Genomic DNA, 23604 nt, shown 5'->3' with positions numbered 1-23604 from the left:
GTTTATTTACTATAAATCCTTTAACACTTCTTTATTCTTTAACAAAATGCAGTAAAGGAAAAAGTAAAATGGCAAAGAAAGGAAATACTATCACAAATTAATTAAGCAGGTGATGCATTGATTCATTACTGTACTTCATTAAAACATTAACAGACAAATAACTGAAAGATAACCATTTTTGGAACAATAACAGTAACAATAACAAACTGAAGTCCTCAGCATTGATTCGGGATGGTAACAGGAGGACGCCGCCTTCTTCCTCTGTCTGCTGCCAGATTGAACCATCGTATGGCATGTTTCCGAATCTCCTCTTCTGTGGCAGCACGGGACACGTGGGTCTTTCTTACTGCATCTATACACACAAGGTATATGTTATATGAAAACTTTGAAATCTTTCCAGCAGCTTGTTGAATCTATACCATGAAGAATTAAGGCAGTTCAGAAGGCAAAAGGGGGCTCAACCTAGTGCTGGCATCATGTACCTAATAAAGTGAATCAGAATCAGAATCAGAATCAGAAGGTTTTTATTGCCATATGGGTGAACAGGTTCACAGCATTAGGAAATTGCTGCGGTACTTCGTGCTTACAGAAAAAAACAAATAAGTATAAAAACTATAAGACAATATACAAGTATACAAATTGCAAATATACAGAGATATTAGAGCTATAACTATAGCACAATATTACAAAATTACAAAATATACAGTGCAGAGACTAATTAAAAGATAGAAGAATGTAAACTATATTCCACTAATATGTACATCAGTGCAATCAGACAGGTGCATAGACATAGGGTCATCAGCGTTTGTGGAGGGTGGTGGTAACAGTCTTAGGGTAATTGTTCATGAGTCCAACAGCAGAGGGGAAGAAACTGTTCTTATGGCGGGAGGTTCTGGTCCGTATGGACCGTAGCCTCCTGCCTGAGGGGAGAGGGTCAAAAAGTCTGTGCCCAGGGTGAGAGTGGTCAGCTGTGATCCGACCTGCACGCCCCAGTGTCCTGGAGGTGTACAGGTCCTGGAGAGATGGGAGGTTACAGCCAATCACCTTCTCAGCAGAGTGCACAACGCGCTGTAGTCTCTGTTTGTCCCTAGTGGTGGCTCCAGCATACCACACAGTGATGGAGGAGGTGAGGATGGACTCAATGATGGCAGTATAGAACTGCACCATGGTCCTTGCTGGCAAGTTGAATTTCTTCAACTGCCGCAGGAAGTACATCCTCTGCTGGGCCTTTTTGATGACAGAGGTGATGGTGGGCTCCCACTTGAGGTCCTGGGTGATGGTAGTTCCCAGGAAGCGAGAAGAGTCCACTGTGGTGATGGGGGTGTCAGTCAGGATGATGGAGGGTAGAGGGGCTGTGTGCTTCCTAAAGTCCACTATAATCTCCACTGTCTTCTGGGCGTTCAGTACCAGGTTATTGTGGCTGCACCAGGACGCCAGACGTTTGACCTCCATCCTGTAGGCCGACTCGTCCCCGTCTGAGATGAGTCCGATGAGAGTCATGTCGTCTGCAAACTTAATAAGCTTGACAGACTGGTGGTCAGAGGTGCAGCAGTTGGTATACAGGGAGAAGAGCAGAGGAGAGAGGACACAGCCCTGAGGAGTGCCGGTGCTGATGGTCCGGGAGTCCGAGACATTCTTCCCCAGCCTCACGTGCTGCTTCCTGTTTGTCAGGAAGTCAGTGATCCACCTGCAGATGGGATCAGGCACGTTCATCTGGGACAGCTTTTCTTGGAGGAGATCAGGGATGATGGTGTTGAAGGCAGAGCTGAAGTCCACAAACAGGATCCTGGCGTAGGTTCCCTGGGAGTCCAGATGCTGTAGGATGAAGTGCAGAGTCAGGTTGATGGCGTCGTCCACAGACCTGTTGGCTCTGTAGGCAAACTGCAGGGGGTCCAGAAGGGGGGCTGTGAGGGACTTGAGGTGGGACAGCACCAGACGCTCAAATGACTTCATGACCACAGAAGTCAGTGCCACAGGTCTGTAGTCATTTAGTCCAGTGATCCTTGGCTTCTTGGGGACAGGAACAATGGTAGCGGTTTTAAAGCAGACAGGCACGTGGCAAGCCTCCAGTGAGGAGTTGAAGATGTTCGTGAACAATGGGGCAAGCTCGTTAGCACAGTGTCTCAGTGTGGCAGGTGAGACACCATCTGGACCTGGAGCTTTGCGAGCTTTGACACTCCTGAACTGCTTTAGCACCTGGTCCTCCTGAATACAAAAGACTGTGGGGGTGGGGGAGGAGGGGGACTCTGGGGTGGGAGTCCTTAAAGATGTGGGCTTCTCTGAGGTGTGGGGAGTGGGGGAGGTTGGGGGGTGAATATTTGTGTTGGCTGTATTGTAGTTGGGACTGGTGGAGGTGTGAAGGCTGCTGAACTGATCATCAAAACGACAATAGAACTCGTTCAGTCTATTTGCAGTTTGTAGGTCGTCTGTGGAGTGGGGGGTTTTAGGCTTGTAGTTGGTAATCTGCCTAAAACCTTTCCATACAGAGGCCGCGTCGTTCTCTGAGATCTGCTGCTGTATATTCTCAGAGTGATGTGATCTAGCAGTGGCCACTTCCTTGCTAAACCTGTACTTGGCCTCTTTGTAGCAGTCTTTGTCCCCACTTTTAAAAGCCTCCCTCTTCTCTATCCACAGCTGCTTCAGTTTGGGAGTAAACCAGGGTTTGTCACTGTTATAACACACCCTGGTGCGTGATGGCACAATGCTGTCCTCGCAGAAGTGGATATACGAGGTTACAGTGTCCGTGTAGTCATCCAGACTGTCACAGGCAGCCCTCATTGAGTCCCAGTCTGTAGTTTCGAAGCATGTGCGGAGCTCCTCCACAGCCTCACGGGTCCACTGCTTTGTTGTCCTCACCACAGGTTTTGAGAGCTTCAGCCTCTGTCTGTACGCGGGGATCAGGTGGATCATGTCGTGGTCAGAGAGGCCGAGTGCAGCACGGGGCACTGCGTGATAAGCCCCGCTTATCGTGCTGTAGCAGTGGTCTAGTGTCTTCTCCTCTCTGGTCGGACATGTGATATATTGTTTATATTTCGGAAGTTCCTGTCTCAGGCTGCCTTTATTAAAGTCCCCAAGTACGATGATAAGAGAGTCCGGGTATGTCCGCTCCATGCACAGAATCTGCTCTGTGAGCGCGCACTGGGCCTCGTGCACGTCCGCGTCCGGCGGGATGTAAACAGCAGCCAGTATGAATGAAGCGAACCCCCTCAGAGAGTAGAACGGTTTACAGTGAATGAAAAGATATTCCAGTGAGGGAGAGCAGTGCTTAGCAATCACTGTCACATCCGTACACCAGCCACTGTTTATGTAGAAGCAGACTCCTCCACCTGTAGCCTTGCCGGAAAGCGCAGCTTGCCGGTCTGCGCGGAGGAGATGAAATCCCTCCAACTGGAGCGCGCAGTCCGGTATCTCCTCACACAGCCATGACTCCGTGAAGCATAACACACAGGATATGGAAAAGTCTCTATTCATGCTCCTCATCAGTATCAGTTCGAGCAAGTGTAGCATGTTGATTGTAAGCTTTGGACATAGTGGGGAAAAAACTCCAAAAATTTACAACTCATCTTTAATATTTAACAGCATCAGTTATTGCCAATCAATGCAGTCATGTCCGGGTATCCAACTATGTACCACAGAGGAACATCACAGATCTCAAAGGGGATTTTTTCATTTGAAAGAGTGCTGTGATCAGTGAGTGGAATAAAGGTACACCTGAAAACTGTCCTCCAAAGCCCATAACTGGCATTATCAATGAAATGATACAATACGACTCTCAGAGTTAAAAGATTTGTGCTTCATTAAACCATGACAATCAAATCATTTGCAAAATCTATTACAATTACTTACCCAAGAGTACTGTTTTTGATGCCATCTGGGAGAAACCTCCCTTTCCATTGGCCCCTGTCCAATTTATCTTCTGTCCAATGTCACTGTGGAACATGCGGGAAAGAATGTTCCATGTGATACTTCTTGCATCAGCCCCCCGATGGCTGCCAGTGAAGAAATCTAAAAATGGAGAGGAAATAATGGGAAAAGTTTAAACACATTTCACAAAAAATAAGTTGCAGGCAATTAAACACAACAACAAAAGACAGCTTCATTTGTATTTGAGTTATCAAAAAGGTCCCGTGTGCCAGCTCAAATGTGGGTATATAGAAAAATTAAAAAATAATCATTTTACATTTTTCCTGAAAGGGCTATTCATTTTGCAATTCTTACTACTTATCCCTGGTCAAAATGGTAATATGAAAGTACAGAGTCTGCATAAAAGCACTTTGTGCTGCTGGATGGTCTTCCTCACTTTTATGACAGGTGCTTTAATTAATTTTACCAGTGCACATAAAACAGTTTAATACTTTTATTAAACATAACTGATTGTTGTCAGTGTGATTAAATATAAATTCACTTCAGCTGCACAGCCAACACACATAAATGCAAACATACTTTGTAAATTTATTTACACGTATTTCTCACATTTCATTTTAAAAAGTTAGGAATGCCATTTGAGTTAAGTGGAACATTTCCTTATTCACAAAGAAGCATTTCCAGTCTTTCAGTGAGAGATACAGATTATCAATTGAACACGGGTATTGGCAAATAACCACATCTTATCCGGACTGTAAAAACCTGGATCTGGCTGTTCGTAATATTTAACATTCAGCTTTTCATTATAAACAGCATCATTCGTATTATACAAAACCATGACATTGACAAAAGTGGGATTTCTTTGTGTTGAATGTCAAGTAGAATGGTAATCAGATGAAAACTCACCACACTCTGCTTCAGGTGAGAGTTAGCAGGATCTTTGAGCCATTTCTCAAAATTCTCCACTTCCTCCATTGATTGTAGTGGAAACTGTACAGGGTCAGGTATTTCTCTTTCTTGGACAGTTGAGTTCAGCTTGTTGGTCAGATAGTTTACTTTGGTGGTTAATTGGTCTTGTTGGTGTTTAATGTACTCCAGTAAGCTCAATATTTGAACTTCTGCAGCTGTTGGAAGAAGAAATGAGACAAATTTACTGTAATCTTCTCCAATAACTGGATTACATGGCAAATGGCTATAGTGTAGTATTCATATTTACAAAGAATACAATATACCGATTATTCAAGCTTTACTGTATACACTTTTGGAAAAATCAGTGTACATTCAGGAAGAAATGCATTGTTGCATTCGATGAGTTTATTTTCACATGTTACACTGAGAATAACTGAATTTGTGATGTAATTATCAGTCACTGAAAGGTGAATACTAGCTGTTTAAGAGATTGCTTACCAGAGCAGGTAATTGTGTCTGAGCCATACCGTCCCCCTTTCCAAGTAGGCCTGTAGACATGGCTTGAAGAAGGAGTTGGCTCATCTCTTGGTCTATTTTCCATCTGGGCAAGCAGTGGTGGTGATGGAGTTTTTGCAGAAGAAGCAATTGTGTGGATGCTAGCTCCAGTGAAAGGTGGTGGTTGGATATCTGGAGCAGGTGGTTGTAGTGGGCGTCTTACTGCAGCTCTGGCTTTCCTTTTCAGGTAAACTTCTTCTGTGTCACTGTCAGAGTCCCCAAAGAAATGACTGTCAAGCAGAATAGAAAAATAAAAATACTTTAATCTTCATTTGTCATTATTAAAACATGTATTTTTTTACTTTACTCAAGCTGTACACTACTCTAATTGCTTTCGAATTCTGTGATTTGAATACCATCCATTCTCTTCTGCTTATCCTGTTCAGGGTCATGGGGGGGGCTGGAGCCTATCCCAGCTGTCATAGGGTGACCTGTCACAGGGTACACCCTGTACAGGTCACCAGCCTGTCATAGGGCCAACACAGAGAGACAGACAGCCATTCACACCTATGGGCAATTTAGAGTGACTAATGAACCTAACCCCAGTAAGTGCATGCCTTTGGACTGTGGGAGGAAACCCACACAGACACGGGGAGAACATGCAAACTCCACACAGAGAGAGGGAGAGAGAGAGAGAGAGAGAGGCCCGGGCCAAGGGGGAATCGAACCCAGGCCTTCTAGATGTTATTCTGTTATGTTAGTGCTAACCACCACACTACTGTGCTGCCTGTGTTTTGAATAATGATGACCAAAAAAAGCAAATCTAGAAAGAAAAAAAAAATGTATATACTAACATTGCCTTTGGCTTCCTTTTTGGTCGTATTTCCTCCTCTTCCTCTTCTGACTGAAGGTCTGATGTGCTGCATGTAAGCGATTTCTTCAGAAGCTGTCGTGCCTCAAAGTACTGATCTACAAATTACAAACTTGAGTTTACAACAGATAACACAGTTGTCTTTAAACACATAAAATATAATAGGAAATATATTTCAGTATTTAATTAAAATAGGCAGAGGTGTATTAGAAATTGCATACCACATGATTTGATAATTCTGATATCGTATGTCTTCCAGTCTGGTCCTGGTTCCTCTACATTTTTTACTGCCTTATCCACTCTTTCATCATTTCTATAGTTGGGCCAGTAGGTAGCACCATCACAGCACCAGTTTTCTGGTACTACTGCTACTGCTTTGTTGCTCTGGAACTCGACCAAATGGAACATCTTGAAGTGGAAAAAGAAATCAAACAACAACAAATAACAAAAAAAAGAGCTGCAACCAGCAACACTACCACAATTGCTTTGCTTAGAAAATAATATAACAAAATGGTATCATCCTCGACATTTTAAATGCCTGTTAGAAAAAAACAGCCTTAATAGCTATTAAGTTATACTGCCAGCAAGGACAATAAACAGGTACAGAGAAAAATCTGATGTGTCCCTAAAAGGCATGGAACATTGGTATGGCCACAAAACCATCTCTATGAGGCAAAACAGTACATTTTACAACAAGCTCTGACACTTTAACACACTTGAATGAATCTGATGTTTGTGAAATTTTATAAATATTCAGATAGTCAGAGTTAAATGGATAATCAAAGAACAAAGATTTATCTGAGAATTCCTTGTATACCACATAGACTCCATCACTGCACTCTACAATGTTATGTATACAACAAATATTGTACTGTTATCACTACGTGTTGGATACACTGTGTATGTTAACGCAGATCAACAGCAAGCCAAACTCGATATTCATGAGCCAGGAACCGAGCGTCTTGCTCCTTTATTACAGTCTTCTTGACAGCTTACAATTCTTTACAATTGTGGCTTGAAAGCTCAATGAACAAGGTCGAGTGAAACTAGAAAATAAACAGAAAATAAAATATACATCAGCTCTTGCTATGTGAAATAAATGCACCAAATAAAATTGCTAGTGCCAGAAAGCATGCATAAGAATTAACTTTGGCTGTTACTAAAGCTCAACAGCATTTTAGCAATCTTTTCATATGCTAATTAGATCGTTAGCATCGTTGCTATGCTAATATACAGAGCACAAAGCAAAATGAGCCCCTGGGATAAGGCTAATTCCTGGTATCAACACATTCACAAAACGATCTCTAAATCGGCTCTTATAACCATATAACATTAACCAGAACATAGATCAGACTTACAGCCATTGCTTTCGAAGGTGCAAATAAAGATTTAGGACACAGGAGGTGAAGTTTAAGCATGGATTGGCAGGTTTTTCGCTACAAACGTTTTTCCTCCACTAAGCTCTGCTTCCGCTACCCACAATGCATTGCTACCTCAGAATTCACCTTCAAGATAAAATACAGATAACCAACACTGACTATATAAGTTTTTTTAACTAAATGACCATCTTTTTTAACATGAATTACTGCAGATGAATTATGACATTTTTTACCACTGAATTATTATGAACTATTTCTTAACCTTTGCGTTGGGCAGAACACTCCCCGCCTGGCATTACTGATGCCACTACTTTTTATCAGTCTCTTCATTCTTTAAGAGCACAACAACATCTGAGATGGGGCGCAAATAAGTCTTTGAGACACCCTGGGATGATGTCCTCACTTCCACCTTTCTGACTTTCCCGTCGCTGCTCGGAAAAGTGGTTGTGACGATGGCCATTGTCCATTCGTTTCTGGGTGCTTGATTTTGTTTCAACAGCACAATGTCACCTGGCTGAAGATTGCGGTGTGTTCTATGCCACTTGCGCCTTGATTGGAGGGTGTTGAGATATTCGTTCTTCCAGCGACTCCAGAACTCGTTGGAGAGTGCCTGCACCTGTTTCCACTGGTTTTTGAACATGTCTTTTCCACAAAAATCTCCCGGTGGAGAAGGAACGTGCTGCTTCTGGGTCAACATCATTGCAGGGCACAGTAGGAATGGTGAGGAAGGATCTGTTGAGATCGGAACCAAGGGCCTTGCATTGATAATTGATGATACCTCAGCCATCAGGGTACAAAGCACTTCGTGTGTTAGACGGGTGTGTTTGTTGAGCAAGAGCATAGAATCCAATATTCTGCGAGTTACCCCAATCATCCTTTCCCAGATACCCCCCATGTGGGAGGCATGTGGAGGATTAAACTCCCATGTACAACCATTGGCGTGGAGATAGTTGACAATGTTGGGAGGGTTCTTGATTGGTTGTGTCATACCAAGCTCCACGCTTGCTGCGATGAAGTTGGTGCCCCTATCTGATCGCATTTGTTTTGCCAGACCTCGTATCGCAAAGAATCTGCGTATTGCATTTATGGTGCTGCAAGCATCCATAGATTCAATGACTTCAATGTGTACACCTCTTGTGGTCATACACGTAAAAAGTATTGCCCACCTCTTGCTTTGTGCTGCGCCACCTCTCGTGCGTCGAGTGACCACTGACCATGGGCCGAACACGTCCAACCCGACATACGAAAATGGAGGACATGTGTTGAGTCTCTCAGGCGGGAGATCTGACATCTTTTGAGTCTCTAGTTTTCCTCTGAGTTTCTTGCACGTTACACAGTGGTGGATAATAGATGAGACCAGCCTTTTGCATCCTACAATCCACAATCCGGCTTGCCTAACTGCACTTTCTGTGAACTGCCTTCCTTGATGCACAACCTTAGCGTGATAGTGAAGGACAAGCAACTTTGACACGTGATGGTTGCCTGGTAGGATGATTGGATTCTTAGATGCTGTGTCCAGTGAAGCATGTTTGAGGCGACCCCCAACTTTGATGAGGCCTCCATCTATATAGGGATCGAGAGTCACAATGGAGCTTGAGCTGTGGACGGTTTCATTGGCTTGGAGAGCAGCATATTCATCAAGAAAGGCATCCTTCTGAACGGACTGGAGAATGATATTGCTGGCAACATCCAGCTCCTCTGGAGTGTGTGGAATTCTGCATCCATGCCAGCCTCTGCATGGATGGTTGGAAAAGTTGCTTGATGAGTGAGAATGAGCTTGGTGAATTAAGAAGGCAATGGCGCGTACCAGTGAGTTCCAGTTTGAGAAGCGTTGGAAGCGTTCTGTCGTGAGTCTGCCCCGCTTAACCTGTGTAGCGAAAGTAGCAACTTGTCGGATTTCAGCGTCCATTTCAGGTTCGATCAACTTGAATGATTCATGCGTGTCCGGTTCAGGTAGTTTGTAAAGGAAGTCTGGTCCCTTAAACCACATGGTGTCCATGAGCTGGGATGCAGGTACTGACCGGGTAGCTAGATCGGCTGGGTTTTGCTCTGATGTGACATAATGCCACTGTTCAGGGGATGTAGACTGGCGTATTCGGTGAACTCGATTATGTACGTAGACATAAAAGCGTTTCGAATCATTGCAAACATACCCAAGAACCACTCTGCTGTCGCAGTAGAACTTGACAGCGTTTGGTTTGTGATCAAGTTCTTCCAGAATGAGCTCCGCCATCTCCACTCCTAGAACTGCCCCACAGAGTTCAAGGCGAGGTATTGTAGGTTCTGGCTGTGGTGAAAGTTTTGCCTTTCCGAGCACAAAGCCAACTTCGCATCGACCCTCTGCATTGACTGTTTTCAAGTATGCCACTGCTGCTATAGCCCAACTTGATGCGTCACAAAAAACACACAATTCAGTGTAGGTGGACTTGGAAAGGGCGGCTGGTACGTAGCAGCGCGGCACTCTGAGGCTGCTCAGATCTTGGAGGGACATTTTCCATATCTCCCATGTGTCCATTTTGTCTTGAGGGAGAGGAGCATCCCAGTCTTGAACTCCAATTGACATTTTGCGTAACAAAAGTCTGCCTTTGATTGTCACTGGAGATGCTAGTCCCAAGGGGTCAAAGATACTGTTAATCACCGAGAGGACCCCGCGGCGGGTGTAGGGTTTGTCATTAACAGCTACCTTGAATGTAAATGAGTCAGTGTTTATGTCCCAGCACATCCCTAGACTTCTCTGATCCGGTAAAGCATCATCACCGAGACTCAATTCTTTGACGCCAGAGGCCAGATCTTCTGGATTGAAGGCTTGCATGACTGAGACACTGTTTGAGGCGATTTTGTGGAGCTTAAGATTGGACTCAGCTAAGGATGCACATGTGCGTTTGAGCAGATCGATGGCTGCAGACTCAGTGGGAAGCGAAATCAACCCGTCGTCCACATAAAAATGTCTCTCGACAAAGTGCGTTGTGTCTGCTCCAAACTTTGTCTCGCCTTTCCGGATGGCTCTTCGTAGGCAACAGATGGCTACCGCTGGTGACGGACTGTTGCCAAAAACATGCACCCGCATGCGGTACTCCTGCACCTCTTTTGACAAGTCGTTGTCCTTATGCCACAGGAACCTCAGATAATCTCTGTGGTCTGGTCTGACTAGGAATCCGTAAAACATTTGCTGGATGTCAGCAGTAGCTGCAATTAGCTCTTTCCTAAACCGGATCAGCACACCGAGGAGGGTATTATTGAGATCTGGGCCCGTTAACAGTACTGAGTTGAGTGACACACCACATTGCCCTGCACTGGAATCAAAAACTACCCGTATCTGACCGGGCTTCTGGGGATGATATACTCCGAAAATGGGCAGGTACCAGCACTCAGTATTGTCGACAATGGGTGGAGCGATCTCTGCGTGATTGTTCTCAAACAGCTTGTCCATAAACTCTGAGAACTGTTCTTTCACTTGAGGTTTATTGATCAAGTTGCGTCTCAATGAATTGAGTCTAGACAGTGCTTGGTCTCGGTTATTTGGGAGTGGCAAGCGCAGGGACTTGAACGGTAAAGGAGCGATCCAGTTATTACTTTCATCCTGGTGAACTTCCTTTTCCATTATCCTTAGAAAGGTCTCATCCTCGAAAGACAGGGCACGCTGGTTATCATCATCTGTGCGCTCAAAAACTTTCTCTCCGAGCTTTTCTTCTGCTACATCAGGTTTCGAGCTATGCTTCAAGACGCTATTCTTGTGCTCCCCGCCGTAGCATGGTTTTTCTTTGACGTTGATGCTGTTAGGACAAGGAGTGAAGAGAGATGGACGTCCGTTGGAGAGTATGTGCGTTTTGTAGACATTGACAGTTGGCTTATGAGCGTTGAGGCATACTTCCCCTACAATTACCCAACCCAGGTCCAGACGCTGTGCGAAGGGAGCGCTGGGGGGTCCGTTTATTTGCTTTCTTGCCTTGTGGACTTGTATGATGTCTCTGCCCAGTAAAACCACTATCTGGGCGTCAGGATCATACTCAGGTATGAGAGGAGCCAGATGTTTCAAGTGAGGGTGGGCAAGAGCTACTTCAGGCGTTGGTATTTCATCTCTATTAAACACTATCTCATCACATTCAATGAGAGGAGGGAGGTCTAGACTTGGGCCTTCACCTACTGGTTCAATTTGGAACCCCACTGCTTTCCTACCGAGCATTTGAGTTAGACCGGCGCACGTTCTCATATGGTACGTCAGATGGCTTCCCTTGATTCCAAATAGCTCAAAGAATTCAGGACGGGCCAGTGAGCAATTGCTCTGATCGTCAAGGATTGCATACATTTTGACGACGCGTTCTGGTTGGCCTTTAGGGAAGACTCGAACTAGACATACCTTAGAGCAAGAACGTGGGGGACAGCCTTCACCACAGATCTTAGTGCACCGTGACGTTACCTCGGGTAGCGTGTTGTCTTGGGGCTGAGGCTCTGGTTCTGATTTGTTTTCTGCCTGGGGTTGCTGAACCATATCAGGATGCATGGCAGAGCAATGTTTTTCACTTTGGCACTCCTCACAATTGACTTTCATGTCACAGTCTTTTATTGTGTGCATGGGGGAACAACAACGAAAACACCGTTTGTGTTCTTTAAGTATGCTTCGTCTTTCTTGCAGTGGTTTGATCCGGAAGGCTCTACATTTGGCTAGAGGATGCGTTTTCCTGTGGACTGGGCAATAACGTGTTAGATCATCCTCTTTGGTACTAGCAGGAGCAGTTGTAGCAACCTCTGTTCTGTTTACAGTTAGAGGAGATTTGTAGCTAGTTTGTCTAAGTAGTGGTCTCTCATTTTTGTTGAAGGGTTGGCTGCTGCATGTTGCAAAACTTGGGTCGTTTCTCGCTTTTGCCTCCTCCCGGACAAACTTAACAAAATATGAGAAGGGAGGGAATGCCACTTCATATTTTTGTTTGTATTTTGAGCCTGTGTGAAGCCATTTATCTTGTAGGTTTGGAGGCAGCTTTTCCACTATGGGCTTAACACCACGTGGCGTGTCAAGGTAGGCGAGGCCTGGGAGATAAGCTTCATCTTTAGCAACCTCCAGCTCTAGGAGCAGATCTCCTAGTTCCCTGAGTTTTGCGTTATCTCTATTCGTTAGGCGAGGGAAGCTGTCTAGTCTTTTAAACAAGGCATTTTCTACTACTTCTGGTGAAGCATAACATTCTCCTAACCTGTCCCATGACAACTGGAGGGCTGCCTTGGGGTTAGTGGTATAGACAGCTCTGATTCTTTTAACATGCTCTGAGGACTCTTTACCGAGCCACTTCACTAGGAGATCCAACTCCTGGCTACATGTGAGATCAATGTCTCCAGTTGCATTTAAGAATGATGACTGCCATGCTCTAAAGTTTTCAGGGGTGTCATCAAACTTGAAAAGCCCCGTTGTGATTAACTCTCTACGTGCAAGAAATTTAGCAAAGTCGGCCATAGGTGGGTAATTGCTGTGGGGAGCATTGCAACTGTTTGGTTTGTCACAGTCTCTTGGTGCGTTAAAAGCTTCCTCTTTTACATACATTTTCTTGAACACTGGTGGAGAGGGAGTTCGTCCAGAGCTCCTTGGTATGAACGATGGTGCGTTTGATGCCGGTTCAACCTGAGGTGTTTCTCCTTTAGCCGAATGTGACTTCAGCTCGGTTTGGTGTTGCACATACTCCATAGTTCTCTGTCTGACGACTTGCGGTGGGACTGCACTCTTTGCGCTTTCTCCTTTGTCTTGTTCAGCAGCTGCGGCAGCTTCTAGAACCTCTGCTTTTGCTGTAGCAGCTGCAGCTTTTTTCTCTATCTCCAGCATCTTTAAATCCAGTTCTAGACTTGCCTGTTGTTTTTTAATTTCTAATTGTTTCTTACTATAGGAGGCTTTAGCGTTTGTGGCTTCAGCCGAGGCCCGTGCAAAGATGGCTGCTTCCAATACGCTGGACCTCAAGGATAACTTGGAGGATGAGTGCCTGGAGCTGGAGTGTTTGGATCTGGAGCTAGCTATAGATGAGGCTTTAGCTTCAGATTTAGCCATTTCTTCTGCCTTCTCCTCATGCGGGTTGTCCATCGCTGTGGTGTAGGTTTTATTTTCCACCAACTGCTGATCTGGCTTTTCACTGTACTGTTATCACTACGTGTTGGATACACTGTGTATGTTAACGCAGATCAACAGCAAGCCAAACTCGATATTCATGAGCCAGGAACCGAGCGTCTTGCTCCTTTATTACAGTCTTCTTGACAGCTTACAATTCTTTACAATTGTGGCTTGAAAGCTCAATGAACAAGGTCGAGTGAAACTAGAAAATAAACAGAAAATAAAATATACATCAGCTCTTGCTATGTGAAATAAATGCACCAAATAAAATTGCTAGTGCCAGAAAGCATGCATAAGAATTAACTTTGGCTGTTACTAAAGCTCAACAGCATTTTAGCAATCTTTTCATATGCTAATTAGATCGTTAGCATCGTTGCTATGCTAATATACAGAGCACAAAGCAAAATGAGCCCCTGGGATAAGGCTAATTCCTGGTATCAACACATTCACAAAACGATCTCTAAATCGGCTCTTATAACCATATAACATTAACCAGAACATAGATCAGACTTACAGCCATTGCTTTCGAAGGTGCAAATAAAGATTTAGGACACAGGAGGTGAAGTTTAAGCATGGATTGGCAGGTTTTTCGCTACAAACGTTTTTCCTCCACTAAGCTCTGCTTCCGCTACCCACAATGCATTGCTACCTCAGAATTCACCTTCAAGATAAAATACAGATAACCAACACTGACTATATAAGTTTTTTTAACTAAATGACCATCTTTTTTAACATGAATTACTGCAGATGAATTATGACATTTTTTACCACTGAATTATTATGAACTATTTCTTAACCTTTGCGTTGGGCAGAACAAATATCATTTCCAATAACAAAAACATTATCCCCAGTTGAAACTTTAACAGTCCACTTATCACAGGTCATTTCACCATACTGTGCTTTCACTGACAGTCCACCTATAATTGGTCCAACATAATGTGGCTTTTTAAAAGAGGTACAACTTAAAGGAGCTTCCAAAATTCTAATTTCAGACAATCGACGGATTATTTGGGCAAGGGGGAACTCTGGTTTCCTGATGAGCTTTTTAAGCTTATGCAGATAATTTTCATAAGGAAATGCTGAAAATGAGTCCAGACAACCATGTAGTTGCACATCACCTGCTAGATGGACCAAACCATGTACATTATAAACAATTTGATCTTTTCCATATATTTCACCAAAGTGACTAACAAAACATTTCAGCAAAGTACGGGCATACTGTGTGTGGCAGGACAGTCTAGGACTAACTAAAATAGCAACACCAGAGAAGAGTAGCATGAAATTATAGTACATATTTTGATCCAGAAATGTGCCTAGCATTACAGGTCCTGTGTACAGGAGAAACTGTCTAAATTCTGTGGCCTTCCAACGATCCAATTCCCTCAGAGATCTGGGCTTCCGTGCAAACTCTACAGGAATAAAGGAACGCATTTCTAACAGTTTTGCTGACATTCTTTCCACTATGCTCGCAGGCAATCGAAAATTCAGAGGACCCCTGAGCCAGATGTGTAGCATTCTTCTAACAACTCCTAAACAAACTAAATGCATGTAATCTAGAGGGAACTGTGAAACCATACCCACACTACTGCCAATAAATGGATGTGGTCCTTCATGATGACGACTCTCATCGGCCATGTTTGTGAATGATTCATCTGTCCGTAGGGCATAGTCTGCACATGGGTATGTCATGCGTCTGTTAATATAGTTTCCAGGCTGCACACATTTGTCACATCCATGGTAGGCATTGTGGTTCTTTGTGTTTTTAATAAAGGACCTGGCTGGTGTGTCACAGATGACTGTATGCAGCTTGAGATTTAACTGTTTACCTTCTAAATCAAAACCATTTTCAAGCTATTGTAACTCTGTAACAAAGTCTTCAAGGAAGTCTTTTGCTGAACTTGGTTTCTTTGGTCCACAGAACAAACCTATAACTACAGGTTCCTTCATGGGAACACTTAATAGTAGACCAAGGATGGGCCACAACTGCAGACAAGCACTCTTGAACAAAGGAAGTCCATCTATGTTGATTTGTAACTTCAAAGTGAAACTGTCTGCTAACGTGTGTTTGAACTTTAACAATGTATTTCTAAGAGAAGCCAGAATGCCAAAATAGTGGTACTGTCCTCCAGCCCTTTCAAGAATTGAGTATTCTGTCTCAGTTCTGAGGAGTGTCCTAGCATCCTTTGGAATATCAGAATGGTAAATGCGAAGTATGGCCAATAATGCTGTCAAAGCGACCAAGGAAATACGAAATTCCAGTGGGATAAACTGTCAGAGAGTGAAACCGAGTCTTGGAGTTCATCATCAAAATGATCAGACTCAGATGTCTGAGTCTGAACATCACAAGCAGCATCCTCAAAATCCTCAGACAGGCCTAGATCTATCTCCATGCCATCTTGCTCACTAAAACCAGCACCGGTTTCAGTGTCTAGACAGTGTGGATTATCAGTTCCAGTGTGACTTTCATGAAAATGCTCTTCACTGATGTGTCCATGGTCAAGGTTCCTCTCTGTTGTCATCTGAAAGTCAGTTAAATTTGTGGCGTCATCCCGCATTTGTTTAAGTCGGTTTTCTACGTCTACACGGGCCCTCCTTCTTAAGGTGGAGTTGGAGACAGGTAGAGTCTTTCTATTCATTTTATCTAAAAATAAAAATTTTAGAAACACATTTTTGTTATTATTCTGAGACCAGACAGGATTTTAAAGCAGGCAAACAAGCCTCAACCTAGACCACAGGACAAAACATTGAAATGACAGAACTTACACATTATAACAGAGAAGAAGCTGTTATAGCCACTTATACTGGCAATAACAGCTATTTTTTTTAAATGAAGAATATATTATAACAGTCAAAGCTTAACGTCCATTACAGTTGCTTTTTAAGTACAGATGTGCGTGTGCAAGATTTCTGATAGCATATTACAAGCTCAGGTTTCCCTCCCCTTGTAACACACACATAATATTTCTGGCAGAAATTATTTGCAGTTTTAGAAAAAGTGTCTAAATGAACTCTAAGATTGAATTTTGGCTTACTTCAGTGAGGTAGCAGACAAGGTGGAGGGGGGAAGGCAGGCTGAATTGATCTGTAACAGAAGACATAAATAAAATTAATGTTTATAATGATGAAACTACAGAAAATCTTTCTTTTTGTGGCATGTTGGATATTAAACTTTGGTAATTTAAAGTATTTTAATTGTATCAATAGGGACTTTCAGTAAGTCAGAGTCCAAATATGCATTGTGGAAAAGTTTAAGGTCAAGCAAAGACAATAAATAGGGTTCATACACTTTCAACGCACAGGAGTTGTTGAATTTACTCGCGAGAAGTGAATACCTACGCTTGGGGAATTTGCAAGGATTGTTTTCTTCTGACTTAATTACAATTCCATACTGGTCTTATCCATTACTGGAATTTGCGGTTTTCTAGCCAACCAGCCAACAATAATTAAAGCCCCACTCTGGCCGGTTAAAAAAATGTGACCTCCTAAAGGTCCGCTCACTCTCTCACAGACTGTCTTCTGGGGAGATGCTCATATGCAGACGTGCAGGTTCGTTTCCATCTCATAAGTTAACTATTCAGATATTTTTTAAGGCAGTTACAGTTTTAAGCAATTTCAAGCACTGTGCCCAAAAATCAAGCACTTTTCAATCCTTGAAAGGACAATTTTAAAATGGAAGCATTTTCAAGGATAAGAAAAAAAGAATTAAATTTGAATCAAAAAGTCTTAGCAGAGACATAACTAAATCCATTTCTAAAGCTTATTAAATACTTTACAGCAACACCTGAAATCGTGAGACCCACTTTAACCTGATGGATGCTCTCAGATTAAATTTGGAGAACAATAGGCTGTGTTAGCTTAACTTTACCTGCAGTCAGTCCTGGAGAGGCTCAATAAAATCCTTCATGTGCTCAGTCTGCTGTAACATCAGCTACCTGGACAGTTAACCAAATCACATCGCCTTCCCCACCGAAATAAATCCCGGAGGAGCTTTTTTTTTTCTTTTAACCTCACAGCTTCCCGCTGTGTTAGCTAATAGGCCAGTAGCTAATGTGCTATAAGCTAACTCCGCTGCCACAATCTCACATTTCTGAATAAAAAATAAATAAAACCTTAATTATCTCCTACCAGGATAACTTTACTGTACAGGTAAAGCCATGAATGAAGAATATTTAACAGAACAGCTTACAGTTCTTACCTTAGAGAAGCTCTGCTCCTGCGCTCCTTATGACAGCAGTCGTTGACTTTTGAAAAAGAAAAAAAGAGGGGGGTGGGGAAAGGTGCGAGTTTGCTGAAGGGCTCCGCCGTGGAGCCGTGGCGGAGCCGCGTTTTGATAATCCGCTGTCAGTAGGTGGGGCGGGCCCAGTCCGGAGAGCAAGAAGGGTGGGGCGGATCGGCTGACTTGAAGGCGGATCCTCCCCGAAGTGTTTTGCTATCTGGGAATGTTTTCAGCAGTTTTCACGACTCTCTGCAGAGCCTTCCTCTCAGCCTGAGTGGTGTTGCCATACCACACTGAGATGCCAGTGGTGAGGATGCTCTCCACCAGGCCTCTGTAGGCTTGTGTGAGGGGGCGGCAGCTCAGCCCAGCCTTCCTGAGCAGCCTGATGAAGTGCAGTCGCTTCTGAGCCTTTTTTCACAGTGGCTGCAGTCTTCGTAGACCAGCTCAGGTCAGATGATACGTGAAGGCCAAGGAACTTGTGGCTGTCCACTCTCTGCACTTCAGTGCCCCTGATGGCGAGGGGGGTGCAGTTGAGGGGCTTTCCTCCTGAAGTCAACCATGATCTCTGTAGTCTTTTCTATCTTGAGGATGAGCTTGTTTTCCTCTCCATGTTTCCCAGGAGTGGCCAAGCCTACCAAAATTAGTCCAACAATATATGGATAACTTGTCCACAGAACGAACAGAACCTGCCTGGAAAAGGCATCTCCGCAACCGCAAGGCCCACCAAGCATGCGGGTTGTGCAGCTGGAACTGGCATGCCCAATAAACCCCAAGTAGTAAGTGCTACCAACTCTCTACGGCCTCCCCTTCACCACATGGCCCCAAAAATACACCACTTCCTGGTTGCTATCTCACCAACCGCAAGCCGCACCAGCATGTGGGTGGCACCAGTGGGACGGGCACGCTCCAAAACCCCCAGCTGGAAGTCGTCCCAGCTCTCTACGGCCTTCCCTTCACCAAAAAACACTACTTCCTGGTTGCAATGCATTCTGGGTAAGCAAAATATCACCATTGTTTTGCTTTAACTCCTAAAGCGCATCTCCTATACTCAAATCACCTATATTGCCGGAAAGGTCTCGCCTGCCTCTATCCACTGGCATGCATACCCCACTTGGCAACCGTGGGTCAGTGCGCCGCTCCCGCAGACGCCTTTAAATTGCGCCGCCATCACACTCCCCGCGGCGCCATCTTGGAAGATGGCGCCGCGAATGGATGCCCTGGTACTTCGGTGCGCTCTGTTTTGTTTGTTTTTGTGCGTTATTTCTGTGTCTGGACACTCTTCTGGGTATTCTTACACCAGAGAAGAGCTTTTCAACATTAGGTCCACAACACCTTCGGATTTATTTCCTGTTTTTGTCGCATCTGCGGCGGATTTATTACACACTCTGGCCCAGAAAGTGAGACGCCGAAAGAGAGGGAAGCGCGCTGGCGTGCTTGTGAGGCTAAGGAGACGTGGATTACGCACAGCCTTACCTGGGATTTTCCTCTCCAACGTGCGTTCACTTAGGAACAAAATGGACGAACTGACACTGATGAGGAGCATGAATAGAGACTTTTCCATATCCTGTGTGTTATGCTTCACGGAGTCATGGCTGTGTGAGGAGATACCGGACTGCGCGCTCCAGTTGGAGGGATTTCATCTCCTCCGCGCAGACCGGCAAGCTGCGCTTTCCGGCAAGGCTACAGGTGGAGGAGTCTGCTTCTACATAAACAGTGGCTGGTGTACGGATGTGACAGTGATTGCTAAGCACTGCTCTCCCTCACTGGAATATCTTTTCATTCACTGTAAACCGTTCTACTCTCCGCGGGAGTTCGCTTCATTCATACTGGCTGCTGTTTACATCCCGCCGGACGCGGACGTGCACGAGGCCCAGTGCGCGCTCACAGAGCAGATTCTGTGCATGGAGCGGACATACCCGGACTCTCTTATCATCGTACTTGGGGACTTTAATAAAGGCAGCCTGAGACAGGAACTTCCCAAATATAAACAATATATCACATGTCCGACCAGAGAGGAGAAGACACTAGACCACTGCTACAGCACGATAAGCGGGGCTTATCACGCAGTGCCCCGCGCTGCACTCGGCCTCTCTGACCACGACATGATCCACCTGATCCCCGCGTACAGACAGAGGCTGAAGCTCTCAAAACCTGTGGTGAGGACAACAAAGCAGTGGACCCGTGAGGCTGTGGAGGAGCTCCGCACATGCTTCGAAACTACAGACTGGGACTCAATGAGGGCTGCCTGTGACAGTCTGGATGACTACACGGACACTGTAACCTCGTATATCCACTTCTGCGAGGACAGCATTGTGCCATCACGCACCAGGGTGTGTTATAACAGTGACAAACCCTGGTTTACTCCCAAACTGAAGCAGCTGTGGATAGAGAAGAGGGAGGCTTTTAAAAGTGGGGACAAAGACTGCTACAAAGAGGCCAAGTACAGGTTTAGCAAGGAAGTGGCCACTGCTAGATCACATCACTCTGAGAATATACAGCAGCAGATCTCAGAGAACGACGCGGCCTCTGTATGGAAAAGTTTTAGGCAGATTACCAACTACAAGCCTAAAACCCCCCACTCCACAGACGACCTACAAACTGCAAATAGACTGAACGAGTTCTATTGTCGTTTTGATGGTCAGTTCAGCAGCCTTCACACCTCCACCAGTCCCAACTACAATACAGCCAACACAAATATTCACCCCCCAACCTCCCCCACTCCCCACACCTCAGAGAAGCCCACATCATCAAGGACTCCCACCCCAGAGACCCCCTCCTCCCCCACCCCCACAGTCTTTTGTATTCAGGAGGACCAGGTGCTAAAGCAGTTCAGGAGTGTCAAAGCTCGCAAAGCTCCAGGTCCAGATGGTGTCTCACCTGCCACACTGAGACACTGTGCTAACGAGCTTGCCCCATTGTTCACGAACATCTTCAACTCCTCACTGGAGGCTTGCCACATGCCTGTCTGCTTTAAAACCGCTACCATTGTTCCTGTCCCCAAGAAGCCAAGGATCACTGGACTAAATGACTACAGACCTGTGGCACTGACTTCTGTTGTCATGAAGTCATTTGAGCGTCTGGTGCTGTCCCACCTCAAGTCCCTCACAGCCCCCCTTCTGGACCCCCTGCATTTTGCCTACAGAGCCAACAGGTCTGTGGACGACGCCATCAACCTGACTCTGCACTTCATCCTACAGCATCTGGACTCCCAGGGAACCTACACCAGGATCCTGTTTGTGGACTTCAGCTCTGCCTTCAACACCATCATCCCTGATCTCCTCCAAGACAAGCTGTCCCAGATGAACGTGCCAGATCCCATCTGCAGGTGGATCATTGACTTCCTGATGAACAGGAAGCAGCACGTGAGGCTGGGGAAGAATGTCTCGGACTCCCGGACCATCAGCACTGGCACTCCTCAGGGCTGTGTCCTCTCTCCTCTGCTCTTCTCCCTGTATACCAACTGCTGCACCTCTGACCACCAGTCTGTCAAGCTTATTAAGTTTGCAGACGACATGACTCTCATCGGACTCATCTCAGACGGGGACGAGTCGGCCTACAGGATGGAGGTCAAACGTCTGGTGTCCTGGTGCAGCCACAATAACCTGGTACTGAACGCCCAGAAGACAGTGGAGATTATAGTGGACTTTAGGAAGCGCACAGCCCCTCTACCCTCCATCATCCTGACTGACACCCCCATCACCACAGTGGACTCTTTTCGCTTCCTGGGAACTACCATCACCCAGGACCTCAAGTGGGAGCACACCATCACCTCTGTCGTCAAAAAGGCCCAGCAGAGGATGTACTTCCTGCGGCAGTTGAAGAAATTCAACTTGCCAGCAAGGACCATGGTGCAGTTCTATACTGCCATCATTGAGTCCATCCTTACCTCCTCCATCACTGTGTGGTACGCTGGAGCCACCACTAGGGACAAACAGAGACTACAGCGCGTTTTGCACTCTGCTGAGAAGGTGATTGGCTGTAACCTCCCATCTCTCCAGGACCTGTACACCTCCAGGACACTGGGGCGTGCAGGTCGGATCACAGCCGACCACTCTCACCCTGGGCACAGACTTTTTGACCCTCTCCCCTCAGGCAGGAGGCTACGGTCCATACGGACCAGAACCTCCCGCCATAAGAACAGTTTCTTCCCCTCTGCTGTTGGACTCATGAACAATTACCCTAAGACTGTTACCACCACCCTCCACAAACGCTGATGACCCTATGTCTATGCACCTGTCTGATTGCACTGATGTACATATTAGTGGAATATAGTTTACATTCTTTTATCTTTTAATTAGTCTCTGCACTGTATATTTTGTAATTTTGTAATATTGTGTTATAGTCATAGCTCTAATACCTCTGTATATTTGCAATTTGTATACTTGTATATTGTCTTATAGTTTTTATACTTATTTGTTTTTTTTTTTTTTCTGTAAGCACGAAGTACCGCAGCAATTTCCTAATGCTGTGAACCTGTTCACCCATATGGCAATAAAAACCTTCTGATTCTGATTCTGATTCTGATTCTGATTCCCTGCCCCTGAGCCTAAAGGGGCCGCCATTCTGGACTCCCGACCTACAAACCAAACAGCGCTGGTTCGAGCCCACTGCCCGACCACTTTCATTTACACTCACCTTTACACACAAAACGCACAACTACAACCTAAGCAAGCCTACAATACCCACAACTCACAAACACATTTACTTAACAAATACACTAACTCACAAACACACACAAACACATGCCACCAACACACACACACGCCTCAGCGCATTCCACTTGGTTGCCATAGGCGCCCGCTCACCGGCCCGAACACTGTCATCACACTCAACGCCACTAGGGGGAGCGCTCCACAACAACTCCCTGCAAAAACAACAGCCCAAACTCACGTTTATCACCAAAAATCACAGCAGCAAAACAATCTGCACATTTCAAGGCGCTCAAAACTTACACATTTCTCAGCTACAAACTCTCCTGGATATTTCTGCACTTCACAGTCACAAAAAAAACGCTGCGCAGGCTGTCCGCTTTGGCAGCAAAATGTGCACCTGCCAACACGGCGCTGGGAACGGCACTGTAGCGCCTATTTATTTCACACCAAAAACCAACAAATCAAATGGCCACTGAGGCACCTCAGGACTGGATCTTACGCAGGTCAAAAGTCTCACTCGGAGGCTGAAATTGTAACAGTGTGACCTGAGCTGGTCCAGAGAAAGTAAACACACACACACACGTTTTTTAGAATAATATTGAGGTGATGCCTTTACCCAGCTGTGAAATGCGCACCCAACGACATTCACTGCTGGCTACGTGGCATCGCATGTGATCATCTATGTAAACAACCCTTAACGATGCCGCCACACCAAACGAGCGGTGCAGGGCCGGCCAGCTGAGCTAAGAGTGAAGAGCGGAGATGAGAGAAAGTGGTCTTAAAAAGGAAACATTGAAAACAATAAGAAATGCCTTGTCCCTATTAGAAGAGGCAAATGGGACTCATCGTACGTGGCTTATTGGAGACGAGGGACGATACAAAAACGTGCTGAGCCAGCAGCGGGTCTCGAGCCGGCAGGGCGTGCCTGTAAGCCACAAGCCGGCGAGGGCTTAAAACTACGCTGTTTAACAGATCCAGGCGACCGAGGGCCGGCCGCACGCCCTCCCGGCCGCAGTTGCGGCTTCGCCGCTGTCGATTTACACGCCAGATCGCGCCGCTGTTCACAGGCCCGCTTCGGGCGCTAGGGCCGGAGGGAGCGTGGGGAGAGGCAGCCAAAACGCCAGCCCCTGCAG

General features: G+C 45.4%; 1 protein-coding gene across 4 annotated transcripts; it reads right to left on the bottom strand.

Annotated features, from left to right (window-relative positions):
• LOC115776695 (uncharacterized) lies at positions 1–17870 on the bottom strand. Of its 4 annotated transcripts, XM_030724455.1 has the most exons (8): positions 17799–17870; positions 16636–16685; positions 6361–6547; positions 6123–6237; positions 5272–5558; positions 4771–4988; positions 3847–4005; positions 2–352 (listed from the first exon to the last, which is right to left on the bottom strand). In XM_030724455.1, the coding sequence occupies exons 3-7, from the start codon at positions 6545–6547 to the stop codon at positions 3910–3912; spliced, it is 903 nt and encodes a 300-aa protein (XP_030580315.1). In that variant the 5' UTR covers positions 16636–16685; positions 17799–17870; the 3' UTR covers positions 2–352; positions 3847–3909. The 4 variants fall into 4 exon arrangements, with proteins under 4 accessions (XP_030580311.1, XP_030580312.1, XP_030580315.1 ...); XM_030724451.1 differs by lacking the exons at positions 16636–16685; positions 17799–17870 and adding an exon at positions 15181–15578 and having other exon boundaries at positions 1–352; XM_030724452.1 differs by lacking the exons at positions 16636–16685; positions 17799–17870 and adding an exon at positions 7498–7693 and having other exon boundaries at positions 1–352.
• Positions 17871–23604: the final 5734 nt, after the last annotated feature.

Source organism: Archocentrus centrarchus, unplaced genomic scaffold (genome assembly GCF_007364275.1).
Source record: "Archocentrus centrarchus isolate MPI-CPG fArcCen1 unplaced genomic scaffold, fArcCen1 scaffold_36_ctg1, whole genome shotgun sequence".
Lineage (NCBI taxonomy): Eukaryota > Metazoa > Chordata > Actinopteri > Cichliformes > Cichlidae > Archocentrus > Archocentrus centrarchus.
The sequence above is the reverse complement of the archived record's forward strand: the minus strand, read 5'-3'. Positions and strand labels throughout refer to the sequence as shown.

Excerpts from the sequence above, each read along its gene's own strand:
- LOC115776695 (XM_030724451.1), bottom strand. The coding sequence starts at position 15,270 with ATGCCCTACGGACAGATGAATCATTCACAAACATGGCCGATGAGAGTC. Across the intron at positions 5,559-6,122 it reads AAAAGGAAGCCAAAGGCAAT|TCATTTCTTTGGGGACTCTG; the intron begins GTTAGTATATAC and ends TCTGCTTGACAG. Across the intron at positions 4,006-4,770 it reads CTCACCTGAAGCAGAGTGTG|ATTTCTTCACTGGCAGCCAT; the intron begins GTGAGTTTTCAT and ends CTCCATTTTTAG.